We start from the raw sequence: 16,979 nt of genomic DNA, 5'->3' as shown, positions 1-16,979 counted from the left end.
GTTGGAGATCGGAAAGTTTTTGCTTGGCACAACCAAAAAATTCGACATCGATTTCCTTAATACGGCGAATTTTTACATTCTGAAACTACAGTTTTGTTCAGTATTCAATTTCCTCTGCAAAAAGTATTATTTTGTAGGTTAAAATGCTGTATAAGAGCTGTAATACGTAATTTTCCGCTTGAAAAACACCCATTCAGATGCACTCAAGCGTGGAAAAAGATAGCGGCGTTTAATCCTTTCGCCTCAATGGAAACATTTTATTGTTAACGCCAGATTCAACAAAGAAAATTAACAAAGAAAATAGACTCCCTTGCATCCGTCGAAACGGTGTTCTTATTTTGTTAGCTTAGTCTATGCACGTGCGCTTCGCAAGGAGATAGGCAAAACGCCTGTAAACAAGCCTAGTACCCGGCGTAAGAAGCACGTGGTGTGTGGTATTAGCTGGAGACGCCATTTCATTCAGCTTTTGCAGTCCCAGGGCTTTGCCTTTTCAGCACCAATTTGAATAAATGAATATTTAGATTTCGAAGCAAACTAACGTTTTACCCGTTTGTATCGATGGTGGCGCTGTATATATTAACGCGCGTACCGCGGCCCGCTGGGGGCGACCACTATTGTCGCCCCTAGCGGTATAACGCTTGTACCGCTGGGGGCGCCCTTTGTCGCCTCTAGCGGTATATATTAACGCGCGTACCGCTGGGGGCGACCATTATTGTCGCCCCTAGCGGTTTATATTAACGCTTGTACGGCTGGGGGCGACCGTTATTGTCGCCCCCAGAGGAAATTCCGCTAGGGGCGACCTTTCTTGTCGCCCCTAGCGGTATATATTAACGCGCGTACCGCTGGGGGCGACCATTATTGTCGCCCCTAGCGATATACCGCTGGGGGCGACCGATATTGTCGCCCATAGCGGTATATCTTAACGCGCGTACTACTGGGGGCGACCATTATTGTCGCCCCTAGCGATATACCGCTGGGGGCGACCGATATTGTCGCCCATAGCGGTATATCTTAACGCGCGTACTGCTGGGGGCGACCATTATTGTCGCCCCTAGCGGTATACCGCTCGGGGCGACCGATATTGTCGCCCATAGCGGTATATATTAATGCTTGTACGGTTGGGGGCGACCGTTATTGTCGCCCCCAGAGGAACTTCCGCTAGGGGCGACCTTTCTTAAATTCTGGCTTTGATTTAGTGAAGGTATCTTGGAGAAGTATGCACTGTCGATGAAATATATATAGCGCCACCTACGTTGGAGATCGGAAAGTTTTTGCTTGGCACAACCAAAAAATTCGACATCGATTTCCTTAATACGGCGAATTTTTACATTCTGAAACTACAGTTTTGTTCAGTATTCAATTTCCTCTGCAAAAAGTATTATTTTGTAGGTTAAAATGCTGTATAAGAGCTGTAATACGTAATTTTCCGCTTGAAAAACACCCATTCAGATGCACTCAAGCGTGGAAAAAGATAGCGGCGTTTAATCCTTTCGCCTCAATGGAAACATTTTATTGTTAACGCCAGATTCAACAAAGAAAATTAACAAAAGAAATGGCCTTCCCTGCATCCGTTGAACACGTGTGTTTCGTATGCAAAACACGTATTGTTCCTCTTTAAGTGCGCTGAAAATCACGATTTTAACTCAGTTCACACCCTCTAACCTTCTGCAATCAAATTCTGATCAAATGAATCAGTTTTTATTTACTGAAATCTCGGAATCAAACTCGTGTTATCATTATCAGACTGTACGTTACGTCTAAGCGTACATATGGGCCACGTGCAAAGCTAAAGAGAAGTCTACCTTTGAGATATAATTATACAGAACGCACTAAAAGTCAGCAAGAGTCGTGCTCTTGTGGTACGCCACGGGACTCGCAATCAAGCGACCCTGGTTCGATTCTCGGCTATGTTACTTTTTTTTTCTCAAAAATAAACAATGAAACTGTAAATATTGCCTAAGGATACATGAATTTTGTTCCCAAAATCAAAGATTTTTTTCATGGTGGTGGGGGGATCTTATGACATTCAAATGAGAGGGATATGTTTGGGCAAAAACATTCTTAGAATAAAGTATCTTTTTTTCTCAAATAATTGCCGCTTAACAGCAGAAAGTTTTGTTTTTGTTCCCAATTTTCTTGTCTTTTTTCTTTTTATTCCATTGCAAATCTTTGCACGTACACGAACAATATATTTAGAGGGCACTAAATATTGGACCTACATTTACCAGACAATTGAATGAATCACTCTGATAAAATGGAAAATGCTGCATTATTTTTTCATATTAAAATCTTGAACTTAACCACTCCACAAGAAACACAGTAACAAGCTCAATTAATTACTCCCAATATTTAATCCAAGTCAATAAAAAAAATGGATAAAACTGCCATTACAACATTTAGAGCCAAAACAGGTTGCTTGTCATATTTTATTTATTTTTTTTGATGATCTTCAACAAATAGTTTTATGTAAATTTTGGACATCTGACCCTTTGTACATTAAATTTTATGTGATGTCTCATTAAAAAGAAGAACTTTTTAGAAAAAACTTGAAACAAAATGTATTGTAGCAAATTCGAAAATAGCACAGGCATTATATCTTATTAAAAAAAATACAGCATAAAGACAGTCATAGATATACTAAGACCCAAGCATACAAATTAAAGGGAAGATACAACATTTGCAAACGTCAAAAAAACCAAAATGATCAAGTTATCACGAAATACCTTACTGGATTGTTAGGGAATAACAGTCTAAAGCATCCTGTAAAATCGTGGTTCCTGGTGTGCTGACATTTTGAGGCCAAAAACTTTATTTTTCCAACACTGGTCGGCCAACCAGCGTTGGAGAAAAATAGCTTTTTTCAAAAACTGCTCCTAATTTTTCATATTTAGTTATTCTGCATTCTTTTACAACCGATAACATACCAGTTAAGGAGCACACATGCTAGACTGATTCCCTGACCTTACAATTCCCCAAAGTCTATAAATTGCTCCGTTTCATCTAAGTTGGGGTCAGGGAACCAGACTAAACAATAGATTGCTTTTCTTGGTTTTTCCAGCATCTACGAACCCAAAACAAGAAACAAGTCAGTTTAACAATATTTGCGATAACATTCTACTCCCCCAAAGCCATTTATTTCTGAAAATTGCAGCAAAAGCAAATGTTGTACATTCCCTGTAAAAAGTTTGACACAGTATTGCAATTATTTCTTGGCTGATTTTCATGAATAACTGCTACGATACATTTTCCTATTCCACTCTAGTCACATGCCTCAAATTGAAACCTAAATTTCTCTTTCGGGTCGAAGAAAAAGACATACATGTATACATCTGAAGGAGACTTCAAAGTCAACTAGAGAAACACACAAAACCTCATCTCTTGCTAAATGAAGTTCAATTTGTTTTGGCCACACAAAGAGTGTAAAGCTAGCCTGATTTTGTTTTTGTACTTTCACTCACACATACCCCACTCCTGATAAAGGGAATATGCATTTGCAACATCCCCCCCCCAAAAAAAACCCCATAAAAAACCATACTGGACTGTTAGTGAATGACAGTCTAAAGCCTCCTGTAAAATCATGGTACTTAGTGTGCTGACATTTTCAAGAAAAGTTGTATTGTTGTATCAACTTCCAAACGCTGGTCAACCGACCAGCGTTGGACAAACTGACTCTTTCAAATACTGCTCCAAATTAATCATATTGAGTTAGTCCTTATTTTCTTTGCAATTGATTAAACACCTGTGAACAGGTACAAGCCAGCTAGACTGATTCCCTGACCTAACAATTCTTGACGTCTATAAATTGCTTCATTTCATCTTAAGTGGGGTCAGGTATTATATACAAGAATATGATTTTCTTGTTTTTTCCAACATCTACCAACCAAAAACGGGAAAAAAAGACAGTATTACAATATTTGTTTTAAAATACTAACCCCCAAATCCACTCATTTCTGAAAATTACAGCAAAAGCAAATGTTGTATATTGCCTTTAATTGCATTTCATAGTTGTTCATATTTACAGCAAACTCAGAGACAGTGAGTTTTCCAGCGGGGTCATGTCTCAGTCTGTGTTCTTGGTTCCTTGGGCTTTGCTCGCTTGTCCTGTAACCTTGCTCGCTTCTCCTCCAGAGTTTCTGATGAAGACCTTCAAATTCAAAGCAAATATAAAGAAAACATTCTTAGCTGCAAGCAAGGCTTACAAAAAACCTTTGCCAAATATTGAATTTCACAAATTCAGATTAATGACCAATCAACGGACCCTGTATGCTTACGTAATTTGTCCAAGTTCTAAGGCAACGTTGATTGTTTTGTTTGTGTTTTCACACCCTGATTGGACTTTTTTAGGGCCTTTACTTTCAAATTTATAAAAAAAACGGAGCATCTTGTGTTGTTTAACTACACATATACTGGAAAATATTACTACCATTTAGAGTTTGAAAGTGCAGTTTCAAAATTCTCCTATTTTACCCAGAAGAATTTTCCTGGGCTGAAACTCGGACTTATAAAATACTTCAATTTGCAACTGATCAACACAACTTGGAAATTCCTAGTTTTTGAGTAAAATCCATGTCTATTTCATGATAACCTTGCGGAGACGTATTCACCTATAGAAATTGCCCTGTGGAGATGTATACAATCTTTTGTTCCCTATTTTTTGGTTCCCTTCACATGTCTCCACAGGGTACCTTGTACCAGATCAACAGGCTATTTATAAGCAAGGCTAACACGCCAATAATAGGCCACTATTCAAAAAGACGTGTTCCTGGCATTCCAAGTTTTGAGACGCACTGGAACTTATGATCATTGGCCGGATTGCATACAGGGCAATGATCCTGCAAAATAAGTCTGAATATTGAGTATTTAGGTGATAAAAATGTCACACGCTTCACACCATTCATAAACTAAAATGAGCATGTGACATATCTTCACTTGACTCTAGTAAGTAGGTAACAACGCATCGTCTATTGTTCAAGCTCAGAGTCTTTGTTTACTTACGATGGTTTAGCTCTGGCCTTGGGGCCCCAGTTTGGTGCTGGATTGGCAGGAAATCTCGTCATTCCCTGTTTGTGTGACATCGGCATTGCGTCCTGCCTGACATCAAATGACACTGTGATCCTACACAAATAAAAAGTCAAATCCCCATTAAGCTTTTCTGCAAGAATGATAGACACTTATAAAGCTGAGACGTAATGATGCTATTCTGTACTTACTGTGTTGCATTGTGGGAGGCAGGTGAGAAAACGAAAGGAAATCTGGACGGACAATGGCTGCCAGATTCACCCAAGGTTCACCCATTGATGGAGGATGCTTGCATTTAGAGGAGGGGGATCTATGGTACCCGAGGTGCTATTGTTTCCGCTACCTCGACATGATGACGCTGCAAACTGGCAGGTCTATCAATTTGAATATACTCATTCCATCAACAGAATGACTGAATCAAAACTTATACTTTCAGGATTTTTTAAAGCCCTATTTCTCATTCCTTAAATGAAGTTATGAAAATTGCGTCAACATCTTGGCCAGTGTCTGAAAAAGTGTCTGACTTCTTGGTGACTTTTAATACATACCTTGCCTCTTTGTTCAATATGACATTACTGATGCAGTCCTCCTCTAGCTTCCGTTTCCTTGGAGTGGGATTTTGCTTCACCTGCAAAATTATCAGACAAACATGATTTGATTTGAAGTGATTTGTCTGATTTGACACAAGACACAGATTAGCATTTGGTTTCTCGGAACAACTTCAAAGTGTTAAATAAGAACTGCAAAAAAGTTCTAGTTTATTGCAAGATAACAATGATGAAATTTCTCTCTGCCCTCAAAGGTACTCATTTACTCCTGGGTGAGTAGAAGCAATTAGCGACAGAGTGTCTCGCTTAGTAACACTAGCCAGGACAACCCCAGGCTGGACTTGAACCCCTGACTCGCAAAATGACCCACAAGAACATGGGACTGAGGCACCAGTTCACAAGGGAATAGCACCAATAGGCATAAACACAAAGCTGACAAGCTTACCCACTCTTTGACAATATCCCAGATGACAGAATGAGGAGCATTTGTCTTGACGGCTTCAGCTGTGATGTGTGACAAAGACACTTGGTAGCCGGCGTTCAACAACGCAGAACGGAACTTCTTCATTGGCGGGCAGGCACTGCGGACATGATGAAAGAGCTGGCTGAACTTGTGATAGAAGGGACAGTCCAAAAGCTCCTGAAAATATGGGAAAACAGTACACTTACAAGTACCTTTTTCAGACTTGAAAATGCAAAAGGTCACCAACACTGTTGAGTACTTTGGTAGCAATTCATAATTGTTATACCATGTAGGTACTTTCATTAGTCTAAAGAGGCCTGTTGCACGCTTTTCGTTGCTAGATATCTGCTTACTAGACTTTGCACATGAATACTGGTATTGGTCACACAAGTTTGTGGTGGTTAGGGTGGGGATGGGGTCAGGGATGGAGGTTAGGGTGGGGGATGGGGGTTCAGGTGGGGTGGGGGTGGAGGAACATAAGAATGAAAGACAACAGAGACCAGTGAACTAGGAACCACAGTTAAGATAATGACCTACCTCGCTGACGAGTGTCAGGATACTTTTCATCCTTGGACTGGTATGGAAACGATCTGAGTGGGCGTTGACATGTGACAAGAGTTTCTTCACAAAGTCAGGATCATGGATTGGTTCTACCCATAGCGGTCCTCCTAGCTACAGAAAGAAAGTATAAACTTGAGTGAATTGACAAAATCAAGACAAAATTCCAGTTTACTTTTTGATTTCTTAATGGTCTTAGACTCACATCTCACCTTGTCAAGTCTGGGCATATGTTTAGACCCCCCTCCCCCCAACAAAAAAATTAACCTAAAATACGTCTATTCAAATCAAATCAAGTCAAGTCTGAACTCGGATCTAATCTTTTTTTTTTAAGATTAATTTTGGACTCCAGAGCATTTAGGTCCAATTTTTGGGGCACTGTTTGGGCTTCGGACTCTGATCTAAACCACAAGGGGATAAGGAAGAAAGGTATAAAATAATACAAACTTATTTGTTGGCCATATAATGACTGAAGTAATTCTGGAGACATTGTGAAGTCACTTAGAATTCCTTCCACGATGGAATACTTACTAAGAATCTGGAGTTGCAGTTTTCACATTTTGTGCCGACGGGTGGTCCATACGTATTCTTGTACTTGAAGTTCCTGAAAAAAAAAATTCAGCTGATTCAGATAAAGAACCTTCTAAACTATGGTACCATTACAGAGAGGATTTCGACCCTTGATTGGCCCATTTGGCACTGATTTGGGAAGATTGGGAGGGGAAATGCCCCAAACCCCGACACAATTTTATAAATCAATTAAAAAATTATACATTGGGTTTCCAGACTATACTGTTGCTGACAATTTAAAATGAATTGTACTGTGAGGCAAGGAAATCATACATTGGGTCTCTGACTTTGTCTTCTGTTGTTGACAAGTTATAATTAATTGTGAGTTAAGGAAACTCAAAGTGTTCCCTGTAAGCCTACTTACTTGGCATCTGTCCCAATTGGAATCACTCGGCCCATTCTCTGAAGATGGAAGTTATCGCATCCCTCACAGTGATACACCAGAGCTTTCTTGCTATCAACAAAGGTTAACAACAGTTTCAAAAAATAGAGTCAAATCCCAAAATACAACCACAACTTGCGTTTTTTTTGTTTAACTTTGTTTCATCACACTGTGGCACTGAAAGAGAAATCCTTTTGCTTTCTGGTGCCAAAAAAAACAAAAAAAACCAACACACCAACAAAATATCCCTGCAGCTTTCGTTATGAGCCCCTTGGCTTTCCATTCACAAGATAATTTTTAGCACCAAAGGGAAAACCGTGCACAATGATGATTGACTGGGCTCCTTGTGCAAGGTTTACTGTAAGCGGCATTGCTTTGGCTAGAAGCCATGGGGTATAGCTTAAAAGTTGGTCACAAAAACATGGTCAGGAATGAATGAATGAATAAAGTGTTGAAATTAAGTCAATCACAAGTCATTATAAGTCAATCATAAGTCAATCACAAGCAATCACAAGTCATCAAAAGTCAATCACAAGTCAGTCACAAGTCAATCACAAGATAATCACAAGTCAAACACAAGTAATCACTTAAGTCAATCACAAGTCAATCACAAGTAATCACAAGTCAATCACAAATCAATCACAAGTCCATCACAAGTCAATCACAAGTCAGTCACAAGTAATCACAAGTCAGTCACAAGTAATCACAAGTCAGTCACAAGTCAATCACAAGTAATCACAAGTCAGTCACAAGTAATCACAAGTCATCACAAATCAATCACAAGTAATCACAAGTCAGTCACAGGTCAGTATGTATTAATGGACTTCTGACAGACGTAACTCGATTCCCAATTGACTTGTGATTGACTTCACTATGCAACTCTGGTAGCAAAAGAATTAAGAAGGTCATCACTGACTCATTATAGTGATAAGAAATTGACAGGGAATGCAACTTACGCAGCCGAGTGCTTGACCTTTGACTGGCTGGTATGCACTCGTACAAAGAGTCGGATGTAGAAGTCAATGCTGACAGATAGGAGAGGTTCAATATATCGATGATGCAGATTAGCATGGGTCTCTATGGAATGCAGAACAATACGTAAGGCCTGCCAAGATAAAGGTTATACAATACAGATTCAGGGGTTAGAGGCAGGAAAAATATCGACATGTATTCAGAGAAAAATAGTGGCTTTACTAAGGCTGTGTTTTACGTCCAACTTGACGATACTAAAGCTTCACTACTGAGATGGGGAACACCAGGGGTGGATAGGACGTGGGGAACAAGCCTTAAGCTTAAGTAGGGGGCCTATGCTAATCACCACCCCTACCCAACCCCAAATAATAACACCTCTGTTTGATAACTACAAATTTTCACAAATTACTAAAAACATTAAAAAAACATGATTCTGAAGTAATTTTTTTTACCATTTCTTGGCAGTACTTTGTCCTGAGTGACATAGCTCCATATTTGGCATAGCAAGCTTCACTACGATTACCACACAGCACCGCCATGTCTGTACAGGTCACACAGAGAATCCCGCCGTCCTTCACAGCTTGCATTGAGCCATTCAGAAACTTAGCTGGGCTGCCGTAAGGGTCTAAATCCACAACGTCCACACGGTCACTCAGCCGATATTGATTCATGAGAAGCCTGTCAGGAAACATAATGAGCTGAAATTCTTATAAAGTCCACTGAATGATAACCACAAGTTGTAGAACATTTACACAGAGAGGGTGAAATAATGTTTGGGCACTGGATGTTTACAAGTCCCATTTTTCTGAGTAAAAATAGCTGTGCTCAGTCGAATTAGTACTGCAAGTTCTTTCCAAGTTAGTGAAGGAATTTGACATGCTGCATGTGACGGCTAAAAAGTGATTGTGTTAGGTCATTTTGTTGGGACATTTATTACCTCTGCCAAGGAGGTTATGTTTTCATCGGATTTGGTTAGTTTGTTGGTTGGTTGTTTTTTTCTGTCAAAAAGATAACTCAAAACATTATGGACGGATTTGCATGATATTTTTAGGGGTGGTCCTTGGTACACGCACAAATCGATTAGATTTTGGAAGTGATCTGGATCTGGGTCTGGATCCAGGATTTTTTTAAGCATTCTTCGCCATTTATGTAATTATTCTTTTTGGGTGTACAGACAATACGGCGGGGAAATGTTCAGCCTTGGCGGAGGTTTGTGCTCTCTGAGTGCTTTCTGGTTGTATCTTTTTGCACCCTTTGAAACAAGAAGATAAACTGCTCAAATGTTGGTTGATATGCTCTGACCATCATGAAATGACAGTTGGAGCCAATTGATGACAACCTCAAGTTAAAACCTCAGGTTCTGTTCAAGACAATTTCTTGGGGAAATTTTACTTCACAAAGTGTATCTATGAAAATTTCCCTAACCCTGTCTAGTGACGGGATATCAATGAACTCTTACGATGCATCAGCATGGCTTGCAGTGACAAGGTGCTCTACTCCGTTGTGTTGTATATTCCGTTCAATTGCTTTGAATGCTTCGACATTCCAGTCGTTGGCCACAATGTTTTTTAATCCCGGGATCTCCTTGGCATATCGTACACCTCTCAGCCCGGTAGCAGACAAACCCTCTAGAACACACAGGCCTTCCTGAAATTCATGTTTTTTTTAAACAAAAGAATTATATTGCTGTCTAAATTAAACCCTATGAGCGGTAAGAGTGGTTAAATGCAAGGAATATAAGAAAAAGGCATCTAAAGCAGTGTGTAAGGCAGTCTATGGAAACATCCCTCATATGGTCCAGGTTTGACAGTTACTATGTAGAACAGATAATACACACTTGAATTCTGAGTAGCGCAAGTGAGTTCAAGATTCAACTACGGCTTGACGTTTGTCACAGACTCATAAGTTGACTGAATATTAGCTAATAAGTTTGGGCCAAAAAAATATAGTTCTGCTTCCGATCACATATCTGAAGATAGGGTTGGTAGATAGGGAAGTTTTTTAGCAATTGTTTTTTGTGTACTATCATATGGAGGTGTCTGTGTGGAGTCAAGTGTAAAAGGTAATTGATGGTTTCTGGGGGTTTTCCTCATTTCCCCACTCCCCCCCCCCCAAAAAAAAAATTGGGTAGGGGCTGTCAGAATGGGGCAGGTAGGGTAACCGGAAGCAGAACTATTATTTTTTTTGGCCCTGCTGTTTGCAACTTAAAAAAAAGTACAAAATATAAGTCCATTTCACTGAGTGCAATACAGAGACTAACAATGCATCACATGTTCAACAATGAAATGTGTAGACTTAGAAACAGAAAGTTGTTTCTCGCACAATTTACTATTTAATCGGAATATGGAGTGTTTGAAATTTTGAACAAAATTTGTGCATGCAAAATTAGTTCACAATATCTGCACATTATCAAGACACTTTGTACTGGATAGGTATCCTCTACCAGTCTAATTTACCTGGCAATATTCACCGGGACGATAGGTGTCTGTTGCCACGCTAGGGTCGTTGCTTCCTTCTGTTGACGTTGCACCATTGTCGGCTGTGTCAGGCTCTTGATTTCTGGGCTCATATGAAACTGAAAAGTAAACAAGTTCTCCTTCTTACTGTGAATTTATGAAATTCCTATTTCTGTAAGGAAATTAAAAACAAGCCACCAACAAAGTTTGCTAAGCAAGGGTTGTTGAGTCCATCCATGCAGAACTACAAATTGTTGTTATTGAACAACATGAATTCTGTTGGATTCCTCTTCCACATACACACAAAAGAAAATGATCAATGAAATCCTAAATTGTACCTTTCAATCCTTTGGCAGCAAGTTGTAGCTCAGCGTGTACACTAATAACAGCAATACTGTAAAATTGAAAACATAGACACAGCATGAATGTAACAGAAATGAACAGCAAAAAGCCTTGATTGGTTGTGTGCACATCTTGAGTGTGTAGTGTACTCAACTTACGTCAGGTCTCGGTTGAATTGCTGAACAGGATTGTAGAACACCTCATTCAATGAGGGGAAGATGATCGTAGCCTGGCCTTCCCGTATTGTTTCAGGTGTAGCACCCCTGGTTTCTGTGGCACTCTTACTAGTAGCCTCCTTGTCTGGGCTTTCTCCATGTTCCATGTCCATACTGTCTGTGTTAACGGACTCAGACCCTGTGGTTTGCAGAGTGGTTTGTGCTTCCAAATGAAGATCCATCTCCATGTTGTGTTTGATTTTGGGCTGCAATTGAAAAGTAAGAAGTTATTATTGCTAGTAAAAAGTACTAGGCCTAGGACCAACATGTTTTTGTTTTTTTAATTTCTGGTCATATTAATAATAATAACTGGATTTATAGAGCGCCAAATTGCCAAAGGATGCAAGGTGCTTACTTCTAGAATTGGAAAGTATTGTGTGCACACAGGGACTTCTAATTCTAGAACAAGTACATGTACAATGTTAAACAAAGACAAGAAAAGAGAACAGCCATGATTTTTGGGAAAAGATGGATCTTGCATGTCTTGGCAGACTTTTTGAAGGACAAAACACTGCCAGAATTTCTGATGGGATGGGTTGGCTATTCCATAAGCGGGGGTGGTAATGGAGAATGCGCTGTCACTAGCCTGTTTACATGACTTATGGACACTAGAGACTCTCCAGCAGAAGAACAGAGGAAGTAAGAACAGTTCTGGAATATGAGAACTCAGAGGAGAGGAGAGATATCCTGGTGCAGACTGTTTCAGTAATTTGTAAGTGTGATTTGTATTAAACACGAATAGGTTGTGTTCGTCTACGGAGAGTCAAGAAAATTTCCCAGTATTTCCTAACAAAATTGGAAATGTTTCTCAGTTTCTTTCATGGTGACACTGACAGATTCGACTGACATGACTGACCTTCGTCAATCATTGTGGAGAGAGTGGCATGGTGCCTTTAGTGGGTTGCTATTCCATCATGTCCACGTGTGCTCGTGTGCTCTGTGTATGTGATGGTGGTAATTGTCAATTTGTCCAGATATGGGAATCTTTTCAGTTTGGAGAAGGGAAGGGAAGTTGAAACTTGAGAAACAAATTAAGTCTAGACTTACGCTTACACACGGACCGGTACATCGAGCTGTCTCAGTGCAGCTAGAGCAGTGCTGCAGCTGCTCCAACGATTTTTGAGACACACAAGCAGAGATATGGTCATGATAATCAAACAACAGGTGGCGCTCTTCACAATTAACAGTGTCAAGTACAATCTCGTTTGCGTAGTGTTGAACAGTACGCACTCTCGTATATATACTATAGGAAAAGAAGTTAAAATAAAGTGAACCCTGGGGACGAAGTTGCGAAAGAGTGCAGACCATAATTTCTTACCTTTATTTGGCTCACTGTTTTTTTTAATCAAGGTGTAACAACTATCGGCCGCATACGTTCGCTCAGGTGGATATAGGGTTAATTAGGCCAAACGGCTTGGGGTTATTTTGTAACGGCAAGGGGTAAAAACAACAAGTGGATCAATCTTGAAGACATCTCATAATGCAAGTACTTGGGTATCTACATCCAGAACAACCCAAAATGGAATAAGCAAACAAGTTCAAGAGCCTTAAGACTTAAGAGTTATTGGCCCCATCCAAAGAAAAACACACACAAAATCGCATGGCCGTGTCGTGCCGTTGCATAGTTGCGTTGTACTGTTGATGCGCATTGCATTGCCGCATTTTGAGTGAATTGTCCAGTGCTTTGTAACAAATTATGTATTTACATATCACGAAAACTGTCAAACAGTTATTGATATATAATTGTCCCAGAAAAAAAGCATGATGTGTAAATAATGGATTATAATAAATAAGCCGAAAACTGAATTATATAATAAATAATGAATTATATTATAATGTTGTTAAAAAAGTCATTTACCCATGGCGCTTTATATACCTGTTGTCATCTACTGGCAAAACTCTGGACAGTTCACTCAAGATGCGACAGTGCGCAATGCGACGGCACGACTCGACAATGCCAGGGCACAACGCGATAATCGGCACGACGCGACTATGCGCAGTTGACGGCGCAAGTGACTGATGAGGACGTACCCAGGCAAAAGTACCACCCTTGCGCCGCGTACTTTGCAGTAATGGAATTCCACAGATTTAACTTATTGATGTTGTTTGTTAGAATGGTTAATCATCCCCTGAGTGTTAAGCTCCGACCACGGAGGATGCTCAGGTGACGCACAACTACAACAGTAGCCTAGTGCCGGACCATGTACAGCGGCTGTCCGTACCTGCTCATTAATTAACACGCAGCCAGCTACATGTATACTTCTTACATAGATAGAGGAATGATTCTTGGTACTTTCTAGGGTGCGTTCTGTTTGTCACCTTGTTTATACCTTGACACAGGTAAGCTTGCTCATGGTTGTTGCCATGTATTACTACCCGATAAACGTTATAATACAGGGTGACTATAAAAACCCGAAACCCAAATGGCAGGACCAATTTTTGAATGAAGTTTTGCCTGTCTGCCTGTAGCACTTTTAAAATCTAGGATATGAAAGCACAGTCATTAAGATTTCTTTTAGTACAATTACAAGAATCATTCAAATCACTCATATACGTTTCAAATTACGGACATTTTGAAGCACTTCATTCAAAAAATGGTCCAGCCATTTTGGGGTTTTTTTTTGTACTCGGCCTGTAGTCTATAGGTCTAATGCCGCTGGCCAGTTCATAAAGAATGTCTCAATGGTCAGGTGAATGTTGAATACATGTTCGTGTACATTGATAGGGCTGCAGATACTGATCATTACGTAACGACGACTCTTTGTAATAACCACAAATTTCTTTGTTTGGCCTTTAATAAATAACATCGTCTTATGGATTTGTCCGCACCTGCATGCATGGTTGTACCAGAATTTACCTCTTTCTATTTCCACTTTATTTTATTAATGCAGTTTAGAGGTGACTTTCAGGAAACATTCAAGTTGATAAAAGCCATACACAAAGCCATACCTCAACTTCAAGCTGGGCTGATGTCTTTGGGCAAACACCACAGCCGCTTTACAAACCAATTTACCGTAAGCCCTAGGGAAAGTTAAATGAAAATAACATCTGAAAATCATATTGAAATGATATGAAATTGCTCTTCCAGGTTGTGCCAAAGTTGATGAGAATCACCTTCACCATGTCTTCAAGCAGTCTGAAGACCAAGGGGGCTGTATTCTTACTGTGTCTAGCATCCTTCACACTCGGTCGTTTTCTGGTTGTATTCGAACCAGACCAATGGTTTGTATATCAGAGATGGGGAGGCGTGGCCCCAGTCAGCCGTTTTGATGTTGCCAAAATAAAAAGCCGCTACGAGAAAGAAAGCGACATTGGTTCCGCTGGATCCGACCGGGATAACCCCAGTGAAAAGATTTCTGCAGCTGATTCAGAAATAGAAGAGACAGGTGGCAAGTCTGTTTGGACGATTTACGAGGCAAAGCACGTAAATCACGGTGAGAAGATACCTGGTCTTGATTCAGAAACAGACGAGAAGAATGACCGAGCCGAGGAGGCCATCATCAACGAGAACGTGGAGGACGAAACAGCGATTGTCAAGGATGAAAAAGGGATCGGGAGCGTCAAGGATGAAACGGCCATCGCCAAGGATAAAACGGCAATCGTCAAGGATGATATAGCAATCGTCAAGGACGAGAAAGTGATCGTCAAGAAAATGATCGTCAAGGAAAGCCCACCAGTTAGGCTTTACATCCCTAAAACTAAACCAGTTGCTCTGCCTAACCCTCTTCGTACTGGCGGACGTTACTCCATCACCTCATCCCAACTGTTGGGAAATGCACTCAGGTTTATGTCCCCAGATGTTAAGGCATCCTTCGCGAACATTACGGGACTGAAATATGACAAGCAGAAGGCTACAGTTATTTGGCCAAACTTAAATGATCAAAAGAAATGGGCCGTGCTCAGAGCCGGCATGCGCCAACTGGGCTATGAACAACGCTTACCTACAGTCATTTGCCTTGGAGTAAAAAAAGGCGGCACAACAGCGTTTTTGTACTACCTTGTGCAACATCCACAGATTGCTCGCGCATTACTGGAAGAAATACATTACTTCAGTATTGACTACGAAAGCGGCATAGACTACTACCGATCTAGAATGGGGTTTAGCTCACGAAACATGCTTCAGTTTGAGAAATCACCGTCATATTTCGTCTTCCAGAATGTACCGCAGAGGATGTTGAAGGATCTACCGCCCAATGTCAAGTTCGTGGTATGCGTGCGGGATCCCGTGGAGAGAACCATATCGGACTTCAGACACGAATATGAGTTGAAGCTCAATCGCAACCCCTCCATGGCCAGAGGCGAAACGCCTGCCACACAAGCCAAACACTTCGTAGAAATGATTTTCAGTCGTTATGGCGAGGTAGATATGTCCAAAGGATTGACAAGAGAAAGTGTCTACTCCATGCATTTCAAGAGGTGGTTGCAGAGCTTTCCGAGAGATCGATTCTTTATATTGAGTCATGAGCGCGTGGATAAAGACCTGTACGGTGAACTCAAGAACTTGGAGAAGTTTCTGGGTCTGGAGTCATTTTACAAGAGGAGCATGTTCTACTACGATAAGAAGAGACAGGCGCCTTGTATGCGGTCCGGTTGCCCACACCCAAGTACCCCTGGGTTTCTACCTAAAGCAGACCTCGGTCCCAACGTCATCCAACAACTCAGGGATTTCTTCCGGCCCTATAACCAGGAGTTTGCACAACTTACGCAGATGAACTTTTCCTGGACAAATCTCTGAACAGAGCGTCCACGATTGAAAGGAAAATTGTTCAATTTTGTTCTATCTTGTTCATTTTGTTTGGTTTTGAAGTTCCATTAATTATAATTATTGCGCGTTACTGAATATTATATTCATAAAGAGAGGTTTACAGAAAAGATAATGGCTGACCGAAGAAGTTTCCTGTCGGGGAAACAGTGAAACATTTGCCAGTAATGAGAAAGTAAAATCCTTGAATACCCTTTTGGGATATGAGGGCGGGCAACCCTCGTTATGAGACCTATATCCAGCGAGACAAGTTGTTTTGTAATCACAATGTGGCACTTTATAATGCAGAGTTCAACTGAAAGAGCAACTTCATTTCGTATTTATTTCCTCGATGTTGATTTGTATCTTAAAAGTTTCTTGAACATAGATGTCTAACGTTGTCTAATTTAGACATGGAAACAATGTATTATATTAAATTTAAAATGAAGAAACACCAACGATTTCTATTTTTCTATTTTCCGTTATTTTACAAGAGATATAAAGACATATCATTTTGAGAATATCGAGAACTCCTTTTTCGATTGTCGTTCTTAGTTTCACGAGACCAAAAATTGAGACCATGGTTTCTATTGTAAGTTTGATTACCGTAAAAGCTCCTTTACATGTATTTAAAGGGTTCATGGCAACACTTTTCTTAGGAACACATTTTCTACTGTTTTATGCAAACTGTTTGACATCCCTTTTTGGTTAAT

The 16,979-nt window shown here is 40.3% G+C and overlaps 2 protein-coding genes across 5 annotated transcripts; one reads left to right on the top strand and one right to left on the bottom strand.

The window, feature by feature from the left end:
• Positions 1–3,877: 3,877 nt before the first annotated feature.
• Positions 3,878–13,586, bottom strand: LOC119734731 (tRNA (guanine(26)-N(2))-dimethyltransferase-like). Of its 4 annotated transcripts, none has more exons than XM_038208270.1 (15): positions 13,384–13,586; positions 12,573–12,768; positions 11,469–11,731; positions 11,307–11,362; positions 10,969–11,087; positions 9,972–10,159; positions 8,965–9,190; positions 8,497–8,645; positions 7,523–7,612; positions 7,120–7,192; positions 6,568–6,702; positions 6,013–6,207; positions 5,568–5,647; positions 4,996–5,115; positions 3,878–4,144 (listed from the first exon to the last, which is right to left on the bottom strand). In XM_038208270.1, exons 3-15 carry the CDS (start codon positions 11,711–11,713, stop codon positions 4,054–4,056), a joined length of 1,767 nt encoding a protein of 588 aa, XP_038064198.1. In that variant the 5' UTR covers positions 11,714–11,731; positions 12,573–12,768; positions 13,384–13,586; the 3' UTR covers positions 3,878–4,053. The 4 variants fall into 4 exon arrangements, with proteins under 4 accessions (XP_038064198.1, XP_038064199.1, XP_038064200.1 ...); XM_038208271.1 differs by having other exon boundaries at positions 13,402–13,586; XM_038208272.1 differs by lacking the exons at positions 12,573–12,768; positions 13,384–13,586 and adding an exon at positions 12,844–13,090 and having other exon boundaries at positions 3,880–4,144.
• Positions 13,587–13,662: 76 nt separating this feature from the next.
• On the top strand, positions 13,663–16,796 carry LOC119734732. Its single transcript, XM_038208274.1, has 2 exons — positions 13,663–13,865; positions 14,614–16,796. The coding sequence occupies exon 2, from the start codon at positions 14,629–14,631 to the stop codon at positions 16,258–16,260; it is 1,632 nt and encodes a 543-aa protein (XP_038064202.1). The 5' UTR covers positions 13,663–13,865; positions 14,614–14,628; the 3' UTR covers positions 16,261–16,796.
• Positions 16,797–16,979: the final 183 nt, after the last annotated feature.

The sequence above is a fragment of the Patiria miniata genome, unplaced genomic scaffold (genome assembly GCF_015706575.1).
Source record: "Patiria miniata isolate m_02_andy unplaced genomic scaffold, ASM1570657v1 HiC_scaffold_28, whole genome shotgun sequence".
Taxonomy (NCBI): domain Eukaryota; kingdom Metazoa; phylum Echinodermata; class Asteroidea; order Valvatida; family Asterinidae; genus Patiria; species Patiria miniata.
The sequence above is the reverse complement of the archived record's forward strand: the minus strand, read 5'-3'. Positions and strand labels throughout refer to the sequence as shown.

What these genes read in the sequence shown, in the direction of transcription:
- LOC119734731 (XM_038208270.1), bottom strand. Translation starts at nt 11,713, where the DNA reads ATGGAGATGGATCTTCATTTGGAAGCACAAACCACTCTGCAAACCACA. An exon ending in GCAAGCCATGCTGATGCATC is followed by an intron (nt 9,191 to 9,971) that starts GTAAGAGTTCAT and finishes GTTTCCTGACAG; the next exon opens with GCTTCTCATGAATCAATATC. An exon ending in GGGATATTGTCAAAGAGTGG is followed by an intron (nt 5,648 to 6,012) that starts GTAAGCTTGTCA and finishes ATAATTTTGCAG; the next exon opens with GTGAAGCAAAATCCCACTCC.
- LOC119734732 (XM_038208274.1), top strand. Translation starts at nt 14,629, where the DNA reads ATGAGAATCACCTTCACCATGTCTTCAAGCAGTCTGAAGACCAAGGGG.